The sequence below is a fragment of the Bos grunniens genome, chromosome 6 (genome assembly GCF_055505025.1).
Source record: "Bos grunniens cultivar Pamir isolate PY7600 chromosome 6, Bosgru_T2T1.0, whole genome shotgun sequence".
Lineage (NCBI taxonomy): Eukaryota > Metazoa > Chordata > Mammalia > Artiodactyla > Bovidae > Bos > Bos grunniens.
In genome coordinates, this window is record NC_141170.1 from 26,573,315 (window position 1) to 26,587,641 (window position 14,327).

At 44.4% G+C, this 14,327-nt stretch overlaps 1 protein-coding gene across 1 annotated transcript in view; it reads left to right on the forward strand.

Moving 5' to 3' along the window:
* SCARB2 (scavenger receptor class B member 2) overlaps window positions 1-14,327 on the forward strand; it is an 82,679-nt gene that overhangs the window by 13,674 nt on the left and 54,678 nt on the right. The window contains exon 2 of the mRNA XM_086405306.1: window positions 11,449-11,606. Within this exon, the coding sequence (XP_086261432.1) occupies window positions 11,449-11,606 (158 nt within the window). The remainder of the gene's footprint in view (window positions 1-11,448; window positions 11,607-14,327) is intronic.

The window sequence follows — 14,327 nt, forward strand, 5'->3', positions numbered from 1 at the left end:
GTAGCAGCTCCTGGAGTGGTCAAGCATGGACTTTGCAAACCCACAGACCTAGACTTGGTGGGATTTGACTTGACTCAACTGGCTCTGTGAGTCTGGGAAAGCTGGTGCCCCCATTTCCTTACCCGCAAAATGGGACTTCTTACCTTGTGGGGCCAATGGAAGGCTTAAAGTGTCCATAATGCCCAGCAGAGCACCTGCCTCCTGGAGACTTTGAGTCAGTAGCAGCCTGGTAGTAATGATAATTGTCCTTCTCTGAATTGAACATCAGGGAAGGAGATAAAAATAAAGAAGCAACTGTTTTAGAAACGTTGGCAGCTGTATTTATAAACTGCCTTCTGTTCTCTCATTCCTCCTCTCTACTTAGTGTGTACACGCACACACCCCACACCATCTACTCTGGGATTTACAGTGTACACTAGGTTCCTTGAGGGCCATTGTGAGTGGGGAGGTCGGGCGCCAAGGGACGCATTAAAGGTGCAGGAGGGAATTCCTTGGAGGTCCAGTGGTTAGGACTCTCCACTTTGACTGCTGAGGGCATGGCCAAAAAAAAAAAAAATGTACCGGAAAAACCGGTACTCTTAAGAGCAAAATTTGAGTGGATTCAAAGGCAAAGATGGTATGAGGCTTGTAAGGATGTTGACTCAGCTAGGAGTGACCGGGGGTAGGGGTGCAGGCCTGCAGTGAGGAGAAGGCCCGATTGTAACAGCACCTGCTGTCCATGTGGCTCTGGCAAGCTGTCAGGCATTGGTGTTTTTGTTGTTGTTGTTAGGTTTTTATTTGGTTTGCTTAGCGTAGGACTCCAGTCGACCAGATGTTTATTTCCATCCTGAAACTTTGTCGTCAACTTGAAACTTGGAGAAGTAAGTTCAAGTCAGACTGTCATGAGAACAGCCAGTTTTACCCTCCCTTCTGGGAAGGATTTTGCCTTTCTTCTTTCTGCGAACTCTTCCTCTTGTCTTCAGACTGTTTGTTTTTTTTTTTTTTTTTTTTTTTTTTTACTGAAACTGGATACAAACCAGACAAGATAAACTCAGGCCGTTTACCATCTGTTCACTCACACTGACTGGCTCTTTGGGGATGGATAATTCTGAGATGATTTTCTTTAATAAATAAATGAGGCTGCAAATCCTTTCTTCGTTTTCTATTGAAGTGCAGTTGATTTATAGTATTGTGTTAGTTTCAGGTGTACAGCAAAGTGATTCAGTATGTGTGTATATACATATACATATTCTTTTTTCAGTTCTTTCCCATTATAGCTTATTACAAAATATTGCATATAGTTCCTGTGCTATACAGTTAATCCTCCTTGTTTATGTTTTTTATATAGACAAGCGTACATCTGTTAATCCCATACTTCCAGTTTATCCCTCTTCATTCCCGCCCTGCTCTTTGCTAACCATAAATTTCTATTTCTATGCGTCTGCTTCTGTTTTGTAAATAAGTTCATTTGTACTGCTTTTTAGATTCCATGTGTAAGTGAAATCATATAGTGTTTATCTTTCTCTGACTTACTCCGCTTAGTGTGATAATCTCTAGGTCTGTCCACGTTGCCGCAGCAAGTCCTTTCTCACTCTGAAATGAGCGAGCATCCATATCTTGTCAGAAAAAGCTGGCCAGGAATACAGAGTGTTACATCAACTATCCTGACAATAGTAGGAGGAGCAATACTGCAAAGCCCAGTGTGGGGGATGGAGGCCCTTGGCCCTGGTCAGGGAGAGCTGACCACAGCTGATGAGGCATCAGCCTCGCCTTTGTTTTGCAAGGACAGAGGCAAAGCTAGATGAAATTGTCCTCTGTATCCACTTCTGCCTTCCCTTGGCGGTCTAATTAATATATTTTATAGAATTGAGTGCCTTAGATTTTTTCACTTTAAAAAAAAATATATAAGGGAACAGTTATTTTTTCTGCTTATGCAGTAGTTTATTTTTGTTGTTAAAAAAAAAAAAATCCAAACAGTGCAGAGAAACCTCACAGAGAGACTGGAAGACCCCGCCTAACCCTGTGCTGTAGAGGTGAATGCTATTAGACATCTAGTGAAGGCTTGATGATTTTGAAGATAGCTAAAGAATTGAAATTGTAACAATATCTATACAGCACCCCCCTAATGTTTTCATGTTTGCATTTTATCTGCTGGTTTTGTCCACATTTATACATATTTTGCATTGTCTGCTTTTACCAGTTAGCATACATCATGAGCATGTTTCTTATTTCTATGTAGTGGTTTTTATAATCCTAATGATTGCTTTCTAGTCTGTGAATTATTATAATTTACAAAGTCATTCTTGTCCTGTTCAACATTTTAGTTTCCAATTTTATGCTAATTCCTTATTTCAACTTTAACTGAATCTTATGTAGGATATTTTATGAAGATAGTGACTAAAAACTTTTTTCTTTTCTCTTTTGTTTAACATTTGTTCGGTTGTCTATATTTGAGGAGACTCATGGAAGTGACACGATTCCTTTCTTTCTGCAGACAAAACCTGGAACCCTCTCATCTGCAATCTGAGGATGGTGATAGTCAACATCACAGTCACCATTTATTGAGTATTTTGAGTGTGACTGGAGATAAGCACTCTGCTTAAGCCTCATTTAATCCTTATAACAATCTTAGCCAAGCCCTCCTTCCCACGTGTGCCAGTGTTAGTTCAGTTGCTCGGTCATGTCCAACCCTTTGCAACCCCATGGACTGCAGCACACCAGGCTTCCCTGTCCATCACCAACTCCCGGAGCTTGCTCAAACTCATGTCCATCAAGTCGGTGATGCCATCCAACCATCTCATCCTCTGTCACCCACTTCTTCTCCTGCCTTCAATCTTTCCCAGCATCAGGGTCTTTTCAAATGAGTCAGTTCTTTGCATCAGGTGGCCAAAGTATTGGAGCTTCAGCTTCAGCATCAGTCCTTCCAATGAATATTCAGGACTGATTTCCTTTAGGATTGACTGGTTTGATCTCCTTGCAGTCCAAGGGACTCTCAAGAGTCTTCTCCAATACCATAGTTCAAAAGCATCAATTCTTCAGTGCTCAGCTTTCTTTATGGTCCAACTCTCACATCTATACATGACCACTGGAAAAACCATGGCTTTGACTAGATGGACCTTTGTCGGCAAAGCAATGTCTCTGCTTTTTAATATGCTGTCTAGGCTGCTCATAGCTTTCCTTCCAAGGAGTAAGCGTCTTTTAATTTCATGGCTGCAGTCACCATCTGCAGTGATTTTGGAGCCCCCAAAAATAAAGTCTGTCACTGTGTCCATTGTTTCCCCATCTATTTGCCGTCAAGTGCCAGTGTAAGCTTCCAAAATACCTCTCGCCTGTGTCAATGCAAGATAGGCAGCCTGGCACAATAGTTAGGAGTGTCAGATAAAAAACAAATCTGACTTTGATAAGGAGAGGCTGTTTAGAAGGATTATTGTAAAGGAGAAAGGACCTGGTGGTAGGGGGAGAGGATCTTGCATTTGGGAGTACATCTGACTGTATGATCTTCAGGGCCCTGAGAGTTAACCAGAAGGCTTTTCCTTTTATGAGGCATTCTTGCAGCTGGAAAGGAGAGAAACCTGAAGTTTGATTAACAAGCATTTTTTTTACCCAGCTTTATTGAGGCCTGTGCATGTGCGTCCTCAGTTGTGTCTGACTCTTTGCGATCCCATGGATTATAGCCCACCAGGCTCCTCTGTCCATAGGATTTTCCAGGCAAGAACACTGCAGTGGGTTGCCATTCCTTTCTCTAGGGGATCTTCATGACCCAGGGATCAAACCCAGGCCTCTGGCATTTGCAGGCAGATTCTTTACCACTGAGCCACCAGGAAAGCCCCAAGTGTACAGCACAGTGTTATTAACTGTAGTCACCATGCAGGCATTTGGCTACCACTGATCAGTGGGGTCAGGCTGTCCAGCTAATTGATTATGAGGCAAAAAATGGGAATCTGGAGGGTCAGCGTCTGGCCTTGTCTTAGGTAAACAAGAGAGACATCTGTGATTCTAAGTCATACAGGGAAGGGTGTTTCTTTGAAGCCAGCTATTTCCCAGAACACAGAAGCAAGGATTCTAGAACCATTGCTGTTTTCCAGGAGTACAAGGCTCTGGTAAAATTCAGCATTGCCAGGAGCACAGGTTTGCAGTGAGTCCTGGCCTGGGAGGCAGGCTGCACCCTCTACCAGTACAGTAGATGTCAGGCATTCACCTAACCTCTTTGAGCTTTGGTTTCCTGAGATGTAAAACAGGGAAGATGATTTTCCTTTTGAAGACTACTAAGAGGATTGTTGTTGTTCAGTCACTAAGTCGTGTCCCCATGGGCTTTGTGACCCCATGGGCTACAACACACCAGGCTTCCCTATCCCTCACTATCTCCCTGAGTTTGCTTAAACTCGACCCATTGAGTTGATAATGCCACCCAACCATCTCCTCCTCTGTCACCCCCTTCTCCTCCTTGCCTTCAATCTTTCCCAGAGTCTTTCCCAATGAGTTGGCTCTTCACATCAGGTGGCCAAAGTATCGGAGCTTCAGCTTCAACATCAGTCCTTCTAATGAATATTCAGGGTTGATTTCCTTCAGGATTGACTGGTTTGATCTCCTTGCTGTCCAAGAGACTCTCAAGAGTCTTCTCCAGCACTTCCATTAAGAGGATTGGATGAGATAAAGTGACAACACAACCCTTGGCTCTTGATAGTATTCTGCAGCTCAGAAACCTTCCATACTCCTTCCTTATACATCAGATAAAATCTAGACTTCTGTGACCCCAACATACCTCTCTGAATGACTCTCCCTGCTCCCTATAAAACCCATGCCCAGTCAGACCTAATACCATCACTCCTCTGGATCTTTTACTGTCTCATTCTCCATACCCACTCTTTCTGATTAAATGGAGGGCTCCAGGAGAGATGGACATAGATCAAGCACAGAGGAAGGGCTCACTCTGCCAGTCAGACAGGATAGTGAAATCAACCCCAGCTGTCCAGAAGGCATCCACCCCCCATGAACTTCTCTGCTTGCCAAATTTTTATTTCTTCTTCCTGGCTCACATTAAGCCCTACCCTTCTCCGTCTCAGTTTGTAGAATTCATTGTCTGAACACTACAGAGACCACTGTTTGGTGTGCTCATTGGCCATTTATTACCTGCTACTTTACATTGTTAATTATCTTGCATGTGTATATCACCGTCACCCAAATAGAAGGTAAACTCCTGGAACACAGAAACCAGGGATCTGGTTGCTAGGGATCCCCAACCTGCAACGCCTGGCACACACACATACTGTGTTTGGATGCATTGAATGCATAGTTCTATACTTTGCAAGAAAACCATGGTTATAGCATTGCTTTTAATAATTGTTCTGAAAAGAGATCACGGAGGGACACGGGTTTTTTTTCCCCACCCACAAAAGGAACTGGCTGTGTTTAGCTCTTTGTGTGTGTGTGCTAAGTCACTTCAGTCTTGTCCGACTCTTTGTGAGTCTATGAACTGTATTCCACCAGGCTCCTCTTGTCGATGGGATTCTCCAGGCAAGAATACTGGAGTGGATTGCTGTGCCCTCCTCCAGAGGATCTTCCCGACCCAGGAATTGAACTTATATCTTATATCTCCTGCCTTGGCAGGCAGGTTCTTTACCACTAGTGCAACCTGGGAAGCCCCTTAGCTCTTTAGGGTGCTGAAGAAAGTGAAAGTGAAGTTGCTCAGTTGTGTCCGACTTTTTGTGACCCCATGGACTGTAGCCTAGCAGGCTCCTCCATCCATGGAATTTTCCAGGCAAGAGTACTGGAGTGGGTTGCCATTTCCTTCTCCAGGGAATCTTCCCAACCTAGGGATCGAACCTGGGTCTCCCACATTGCAGGTAGACGCTTTACCGTCTGAGCCACGTAGGGTGCTGGATTACCAATAAGATAGAGAAACTAATAGGTGCTCGATCTGTGTGTTTCTGATTCTAATGTATCTGTCTGAATTGCTTTCTCGTATCTGAATGTGGTGGCTTCTCATATCTGCCCTGGTGGCTCAGATGGTAAAAGCGTCTGCCTACAATGCGGGAGACTGGGGTTCGATCCCTGGGTTGGGAAGATCCCCTGGAGAAGGAAATGGCAACTCACTCTAGTACTCTTGCCTGAAAAATCCTATGGACGGAGAAGCCTGGTAGGCTACAATCCATGGAGTCACAAAGGGTTGGACATGACTGAGTGACTTCACTTTCTTTCTTTCTTTTCTGAATGTGGCTGAAATGGCAGGGGACAAGCGCTTCCTCTGGGTACCCTTTAAGGGCTCCTTGGACTTGTAGCTGTCGAGCTGCTGTCACAGGAGCTTGACTGTGGCTTTGGCTGTGACTGTTCATGCCTCTCTTCTGCTCTCTGGTTGCCCCACATCATGGTCTTCTCTCCCAGCATCTTATAAGCAAAGCTGATGGAAAATATAGTTTTCTTCTACTATGTTTTGTTGACTGAATCAATATTTCTCCAAAACCTGCATTGTCCTGGAGGAGTGGTGAGGATTAAAGAAAAAAACAAAACCCTATTCTTTTTCTGTAGGTCAGCACCAACAGGTAACCTAATATGTTCCAATATTGAGTAGCTGCACTTCTCGTTTTTGGCTGCTAATATCACCTGCGTCATGTTGCTTCTGATTAACCTCAGTTTTTTAGAAGATGTTTTCCATCCTGAGCACTTTTTTCCCTAAGAAATTCCTATATAATGTGTTATGAGATTCAAAAAAAATGGATGACCCATCCAGTTAAGGGGGATTGCCAAGGACTTCACAAAGGAGGAGAAATTATTGCCCTGCATTTTTCTGGAAATTTCTGGGTAAGAAAAAGAGGTTTTTATTTGAATGGAAGCAGATAACTTGAAAGGTATCTATGGGAGACACACCACAGGATGCCAAGTTTTTAGTAGTCCAGGCCTCCAATTCAAAATCCTCTAGGAGACAATTATTATTTCTGTGTTACACTTTTCATAGTTAACATATCAGTTTTAGGTAGGTTTTGTTCAGTGTTAACTGAGCTGTTTCTAGGGGCTGTGTGTGCACTTTATACCGGAGAAACTCTGGTATATCTCTATTGCATAGAGTTACTGTATAGAGCCTGGCTCTGACACGAAGAGACACAGACCCTTCCTTGTCCTTCCATGGCCTCTGGGTTCTATCTGGTCAGCCTCTGTCAGCTGTTATCCCCTCTCTCTCTCTGTCTTTCTGGGCCTGACTCTCTCCCTTGCTCCTCTCAGATAGCTAAGACTCCCATTTAGAAGATAAGATAAAACACCACAAAGCTCTTAAAAAAAAAACCTGCCTAAAATGATCAATTAGGCTGCTCTATGGCTGGGGTGGGGAGAGATTAATGTATGTGTGGCAGGGGTGGGGGGAAGGGAAGGGGGGTGTTTCCCCAACAAGTGAGTCTGAGCTGGATCCCAAGCTTGGAAGGAAAGGGTTTTTGTGGTTTCTCTTTAAATTTTTCCATCTCACCAATCTGACCTCAAATTGGTAAATCAGTACTGATAGTAAAGGCCAAGAATATTTCTCTAATGTGCTGTTTGGATAAAAATCGGATGATTAGATGTTCCAGCTGGCGCCAAACCACAAGGAGCCCCCAGTCCTGTGACCTGGCCGACTCACGGATAGGAATTGATTTCCAGCCCTCCAGACGACTGTGCTTGTTCTGACAAGCTTGGGTTTTCTGCACGCATTTTATTTCAGCACCACTTTGTTTTTCGCTGCAGAGTCTTGAGATATTTTCCACTGAATACTAGAGTCATATCATTAAGTTCCCTTACAGCTCCGCTTCTGTTAAATTGGAGGCCTGGACTACTAAAACCTTGGCATCCTGTGGTGTGCTGTGTCACAGGGCGTGGTTTCCATCCTGTTTTGAGGCCAGTGTCTCTGTTTATCATGATTCAGATCCTCACCACTAGAGGGGTTTCAGGTGATGTCATTAGCTGCTTCTTATGCAATCTAGTTATTGTTTCACTAGTGGACTTATACTCTCTTTATCCATAGATCTCCTTTTCCTCTCTTCTTTTTAAAATTTTTCTCAGCGTTGGGAGTTCCCTAGCTGTCCAGTGGTTGGGACTCCACACGTCCACTGACGTGGGCACAGGTTCAATCCCTGGTTGGGGAATTAAGATCCTACATGCCGTGTGGCACGCCACCCCCCAATTTTTTTTTCTCAATGTTAAGGGTTTTTTTTTTACTCATTATAAAAATTTGGAAAATACATGATCTCATCAAGGAGAAAATAAAGAGTAGGATATGACTGAGCGACTTCCTTTTCACTTTTCCCTTTCATGCATTGGAGAAGGAAATGGCAACCCACTCCAGTGTTCTTGCCTGGAGAATCCCAGGGACGGGGGAGCCTGGTGGGCTGCCGTCTATGGGGTCACACAGAGTCAGACATGACTGAAGCAACTTAGCAGATCCCAACAGCTATCAGATCAAAATAACAGCTATCAGATCCCTGATAGTTCAGTTGGTAAAGAATCTGCCTGCAATGCAGGAGGACCCTGGTTCAATTCCTGGGTTAAGATCTGCTGGAGAAGGCGTAGGCTACCCACTCTAGTACTCTTGGGCTTCCCTTGTGGCTCAGCTGGTAAAGAATCCACCTGCAATGATGGGGGCTGGGTTCGATCCCTGGGTTGGGAAGATACCCTGGAGAAGGGAATGGGTACCCACTCCAGTATTCTGGCCTGGAAAATTCCGAGGACTGTGTAGTCCATGGGGTCTCAAAGAGTCGGACAGGACTGAGCAACTTTCACTTTCAGATCCCAACATACAGAGTTAGTCACTGTTTGCATTCTGGTTTATGTATTCTCAGTCTCTGATCTTTTCTTTCTTAAGCACCTCAATGATCTTAACTTTTTAAAAAATGAATTTATTTTTAATTGAGGGATAATTGCTGTACAGAATTGTGTTGGTTTCTGCCAAACATCAACATAAATCAACCATAAGTATACATATGTCCCCTCAATGATCTTAACTTTAAAAAAGCAGTTTTTCCTAAAAATACCAGGACAATACCCAGATCAAGTCCAATTCCAAAGCAGTAGTTATTTAATTCACTTCAATTTAACAGTACTTCCTTCTCAACTTTAACTATGCCTTATCTCTGTTGTTCACTCACTAAGCTGTGTCCAGCTCTTTGAGATCCCGTGGACTGCAGCATGGTAGGCTTCCCTGTTCTTCACTATCTTCCAGTGTTGGCTAAAACTCAAGTCCATTGATTTGGTGATGCCATTCAACCATCTCTTGTCTTAGCTCGATATTAAACTTAATTAGCTAAATCTTAAAAAAAATGCAGTTTTTCTTTAATAACAAGTTAGCTACTAGATATTAGGTTTATGTGTATTAACCTTGGGTGCAGTATTAATCAGGCTTCTCTTGTAATGCTGGATAACAAACAACCCCCCAAACTCAGCAGCTTATACATGTTAGGAAGTAACATGTACTTCCTACTCCTTATGGCCAGGTTGGCTGCAATTTGAGCTGAGCTATGTCAGCTGACTTAGGCTGGACTCCTGGCACCATGGCTGGTCTACACATGACCATTTTAGGGCCTTGGCTGAAGGGTCACCAACTGCCTGGGACAGGGTAGCAGAGGGTGGCTGGTGGAAACTTGCCATGCCTTTAAGGCCTCAGCTTGAAGCTGGGGCATTCCCATTCCATCCACATTCAGTTAATCAAGTCAAGTCACTTGGCCACACCTGAAGTCTGCAGGGTGGCAAGGTCACTCCTTGCCTAGAAGGGCCAAGGTGTTTTAGTTTGGGACTGTGCTCTATTTGTTTGTGAGGGGTGTCATAACAGTTAAAACAGACTGGGTGACTAAAGCAACAGAAATATATTGTCTCAGAGTCTTCGATACTAGAAGTCTAAGATCAAGGTGTCAGCAAGGTTGATTTCTTCTGCCTCTCTCCTTGGCTTGTATGTGGCTATCTTCTTCCTGTGTCTTCACATGATCCTTATTTTGTGCGTACTTATATCCTAATCGGAGAAGGCAATGGCACCCTACTCCAGTACTCTTTGCCTGGAAATTCCCATGGATGGAGGAGCCTGGTAGGCTGCAGTCCATGGGGTCACTAAGAGTCAGACACGACTGAGTGACTTCCCTTTCACTTTTTACTTTCATGCATTGGACAAGGAAATGGCAACCCACTCCAGTGTTCTTGCCTGGAGAATCCCAGGGACGGGGGAGCCTGGTGGGCTGCCATCTATGGGGTCGCACAGAGTCGGACACTACTGAAGCGACTTAGCATATCCTAATCTCTTCTTCTTATAAGGACATCCTTTATATTGGATCACAGCCCACCCTAATGACTTCTTTAACCTTTAATTTCTCTTTAAAGACCCTGTATCCAGGGAATCTCTGGTGGTCCAGAGGTTAAGAACCTAGCTTCCAGTGCAGGGGATGTGGGTTCGATCCTTGGTTGGGGAACTAAGATCCCATATGCTCTGGGGCAGCTGAGCCCCACACTCCAGAGCCTGGGTGCCACAACTAGAGAGAGGTCTGGGCAACACAACAATGACCCGACACAGCCAAATAAATAAATATTTTTAAAAATAAAAGACCCTGTCTCCAAATACAGTCACATTCTGAGGTACTAGGGGTTAGGACTTCAATATACAAGTTTGTTTGGTGGGGGGCACACACAGATCAGACCATAATACATAGTAAGGGTGGGAAACAAAGGAAAGATTGTAGACAAAGAATACCCTAAGCACTAGTGTAGCTTAGCTTTCTCATTTTTAAATCAGGGATAGGCGAATCTATGCTAGGGGTCTGCTGGGCACTGGATGAGAAAATGCATTTAAAGCCCCTAGTGGTGGAAGTGGTAGGAGTGGGTGTGTGTCAGTCACTCAGTCGTCCAACTCTTTGTGACCGCATGGACCATAACCCGCCAGGCTCCTCTGTCCATGAAAATTTTCAGGCAAGGATACTGGAGTGGGTTGTCATTTTCCTCTCCAGGGGATCTTCCTGACCCAGGGGATCAAACCTGGGTCTCTGGCATTACAGGCAGATTCTTTAATGTCTGCACTGTCAGGGAAACCCCAGGGGTGGGTATGGTTCTACCTCAAACGGGAGGACCAGCTTTCTGGCCCTCTGGCCCTGTTCCCTGGGCGAGCTGGGTGAGCTGGGAATGCATGCAGCTTCTCAGAGTGGCCTGACTTCCATGGAAGCTGTCTGACCACTAGACTCTTGGTAACAAAGCAAATAAGGCCTGTTGGTACTCCAACTGTGGCCTTAGCCATGTCTCCATCCATGAGCTATGGCTCTAGCTTGCAGCTTTTCTTTACCACACATATTTATTGAACACCTGTTATGGTTTATAAGTGTTGTGGGCTCCATACTGCCACAAGGTGTGGCCCTGCTCTCAAGAGACTGCAGCCTGTGAAAAAAATAAGTGAGCTGGGAGGTCAAATGAGAAGGTGTCCCTCGCTCCACCTGTGTGTTCAAAGCCTTATGCTGTATAAATCTCTTTGTCCTCCTCTAGAATATCGTGTTAAGGAATGGTTCCGAGACTTTTGACTCCTGGAAGAAGCCCCCTCTGCCTGTGTACACCCAGTTCTATTTCTTCAATGTCACCAATCCAGAGGAGATTCTCAACGGGGAGACCCCTCGGTTGGAAGAAGTGGGGCCATACACTTACAGGTGAGTCCTCAGCACCTGCCTGCCCTGCCAACCAGAAAACGCAGCAGCACCCCCTGTGGCCTGAGCCCCCGTCTCTTCCCACGGGCCTCCTCAGTGTGCTGCACGGGAAGCACAGGTTCTGACTACATCTGTCTGAAGCGCTGCTGGTGGTGGGCACATAGCTGTGAATGAATGGCTTTGTGGATGGGCCAGTCCCAGCCTGTTGTGTTTAGAAATGCAGCTGCTTCTTTCTGAGCTGGAGAATGTGGTTACTAAGCCATGAATAGCTGCTTCCACTCCCTACCCTTTTAAGGTGGCCCCTGATTTTCTATGGCTTCCCGGGTGGCTCAATGGGTAAAGAATCCACCTGCAATTCAGGAGATGCAGGCGGACATGAGTTCGATCTCCAGGTCTGGAAGGTCCCCTGGAAGAGGACGTGGCAACCCACTCCAATATTCTTGCCAGGAGAATCCCATGGACAGAGGAGCCTGGCAGGCTACTGTCCATAGGGTCACAAAGAGCTGGACACAACTGAAGGGACTAAACACATGCATGTGATTTTCTATAGTGACCTTTAGGGTCTTTCCCTTGTTCTCTCCCCACATACCTAGTCTTACGCCAGCTCCCAGAATTCATTGTTAGTCTGAAGACAGGCCTTTCTGTCTCTTCTTTTTCTTTTTTAATTGAAATATAGTTGGTTTATAGCTTCCCTGATGGCTCAGTGGTAAAGAATCCGCCTGCCAATGCAGGAGACCCAGGTTTAATCCCTGGGTAGGGAAGATCCCCTGGAGAAGGAAATGGCAACCCACTCTAGTATTCTTGTCTGGAAAATTCCACGGACAGAGGAGCCTGGTGGGTTACAGTCCATGGGGTTGTGAAAGAGTCAGACACGACTGAGCAAGCACAGATGAGATGATAGTTGATTTATCATGACTAATTTCTGCTGTATGGCAAAGCAGTTCAGTTATACTGAATGTATATGTGTACCTTCTTTTTTTATATTCCTTTCCGTTGTGGTTTATCATGGGATATTGAATATAGTTCCCTGTGTTATATAGTAGGAGCTTGTTTTTCTATCTCTTCTTATTTACTTCTTTCTCCTCCCCTCCTGAGCACAAAAGATAACCAGGTGGCAGAGTGGGTTAGAGTCGTTGGCAGTGACCACCGATTGTAAGCATTGGGGAGTTAGAATTTCTTTAATCATTTTTTAGAAAGATTAGTAGAGGGAGGTGCTTGGGGATCTTATGGTCAGAGTATTTTCCCCACTGTTGCAGTATCTCCCACACCCCCAAGACAGTAACCTCCCCCACAACCTTTGCAAACATCTTTTCAACAAAGTTTCTCTTTACCAAGTTAAAAAAAATAATATTAGAGGAAGCAGATCTTTCTTCAGAACTGCTGTGTGGTAAAAATAGGACGAGATTCCGTCGTAACCGATTGCTCAATAAATGGTTGCTGACTGATTCAATCGTTCTGAGTCAGGACTGTCTCGGTACTGGAACTCAGAGATAAAAGTTCCCTGTCCCTGCCTCAGGTGCTAAGGGTCTGACTCTGGAGTCGAATGGCCGGTTGTCAATCTCACCTCGGCCACTTACCAGTTCTCTGTGCTTCTGTTTCCTTATCTATAAAGTGGGGATAAAAATAGGACTTCCACCATGAGATTGTTATGAAGACCGAGTCAATGGGTCAGTATTTATAAAGTACTTAGACTAGTGTCTGGCATGGAATTAGTGCTAGTTAAGTGTTTCATGTTATTATTAGTCTTAGTGGATTGTCTTAGTCTGTGTAAATCAATGCCCAGAATTGTAAAGATCGGCTTTATCATCATGAAGTGAAGTGTAAGTTGCTCAGTCGTGTCTGACTCTTTGCAATTCCATGGACTATACAGTCCATGGAATTCTCCAGGCCAGAATACTGGAGTGGGTAGCCTTTCCCTTCTCCAGGGGATCTTCCCAACCCAGGGATCCAACCCAGGTCTTCTGCATTGCAGGCAGATTCTTTACCAGCTGAGCCACGAGGGAAAGCCTGTATTATCATTGTATAGTAGAATTTGAAAAAAAAAAAGACAACACTTGGGTCCTCATTTTAAAAAGCATTTTTGTACATTGAATGCCTCAAGAAACTCCATGGACTAGGTTAAGCCAGGCCTGCATTTGAGGGTGTACAGCCAGGGGACTGAAGTTGAGCCAGAATTAAGGTTTTTGAGTGTCCTGTTTGTTTTGCAGTTTTAACCATTTTTTAATGGTGATTTAAAAAAAATAATAGAAAATATACCATCTTTACCATTTTGAAGCGCAATTCAGTAGTTTTAAATATATTCATATTGTTGTAAAAACAGACCTGCAGAACTTTTTCCTCTTGAAGATATGAAGCTGTTATAGCCATTATATCACACCCCTTCCTCCTCTCCCCTCAGCCCCTAGGAACCACCAGTCTGCTTTGTTTCTATGAATCTGACCACTGTAGACACCTCATATAAGTGGAATCATACAGTATTTGTCTTTTGCTGTGTTTGACTGAATTCCTTCGAGTGGGGATGATGACTGACTCCCTGCAAGAATAAACTCACCCAAGAACTAAAGGAAAACCCCTACGGTCTTCCCTCTGGGTCTTCTGGGCCTGTTCCCGTCATTGTTATCCTCGTCTGAAAAAAAGATGTAGGTTCTAGTCATAACCCAATGAAATCCAATATTTCATGAAGACATGTTGTGGGCCATGGCGTCTGCTGCCTTCATGTGCTGT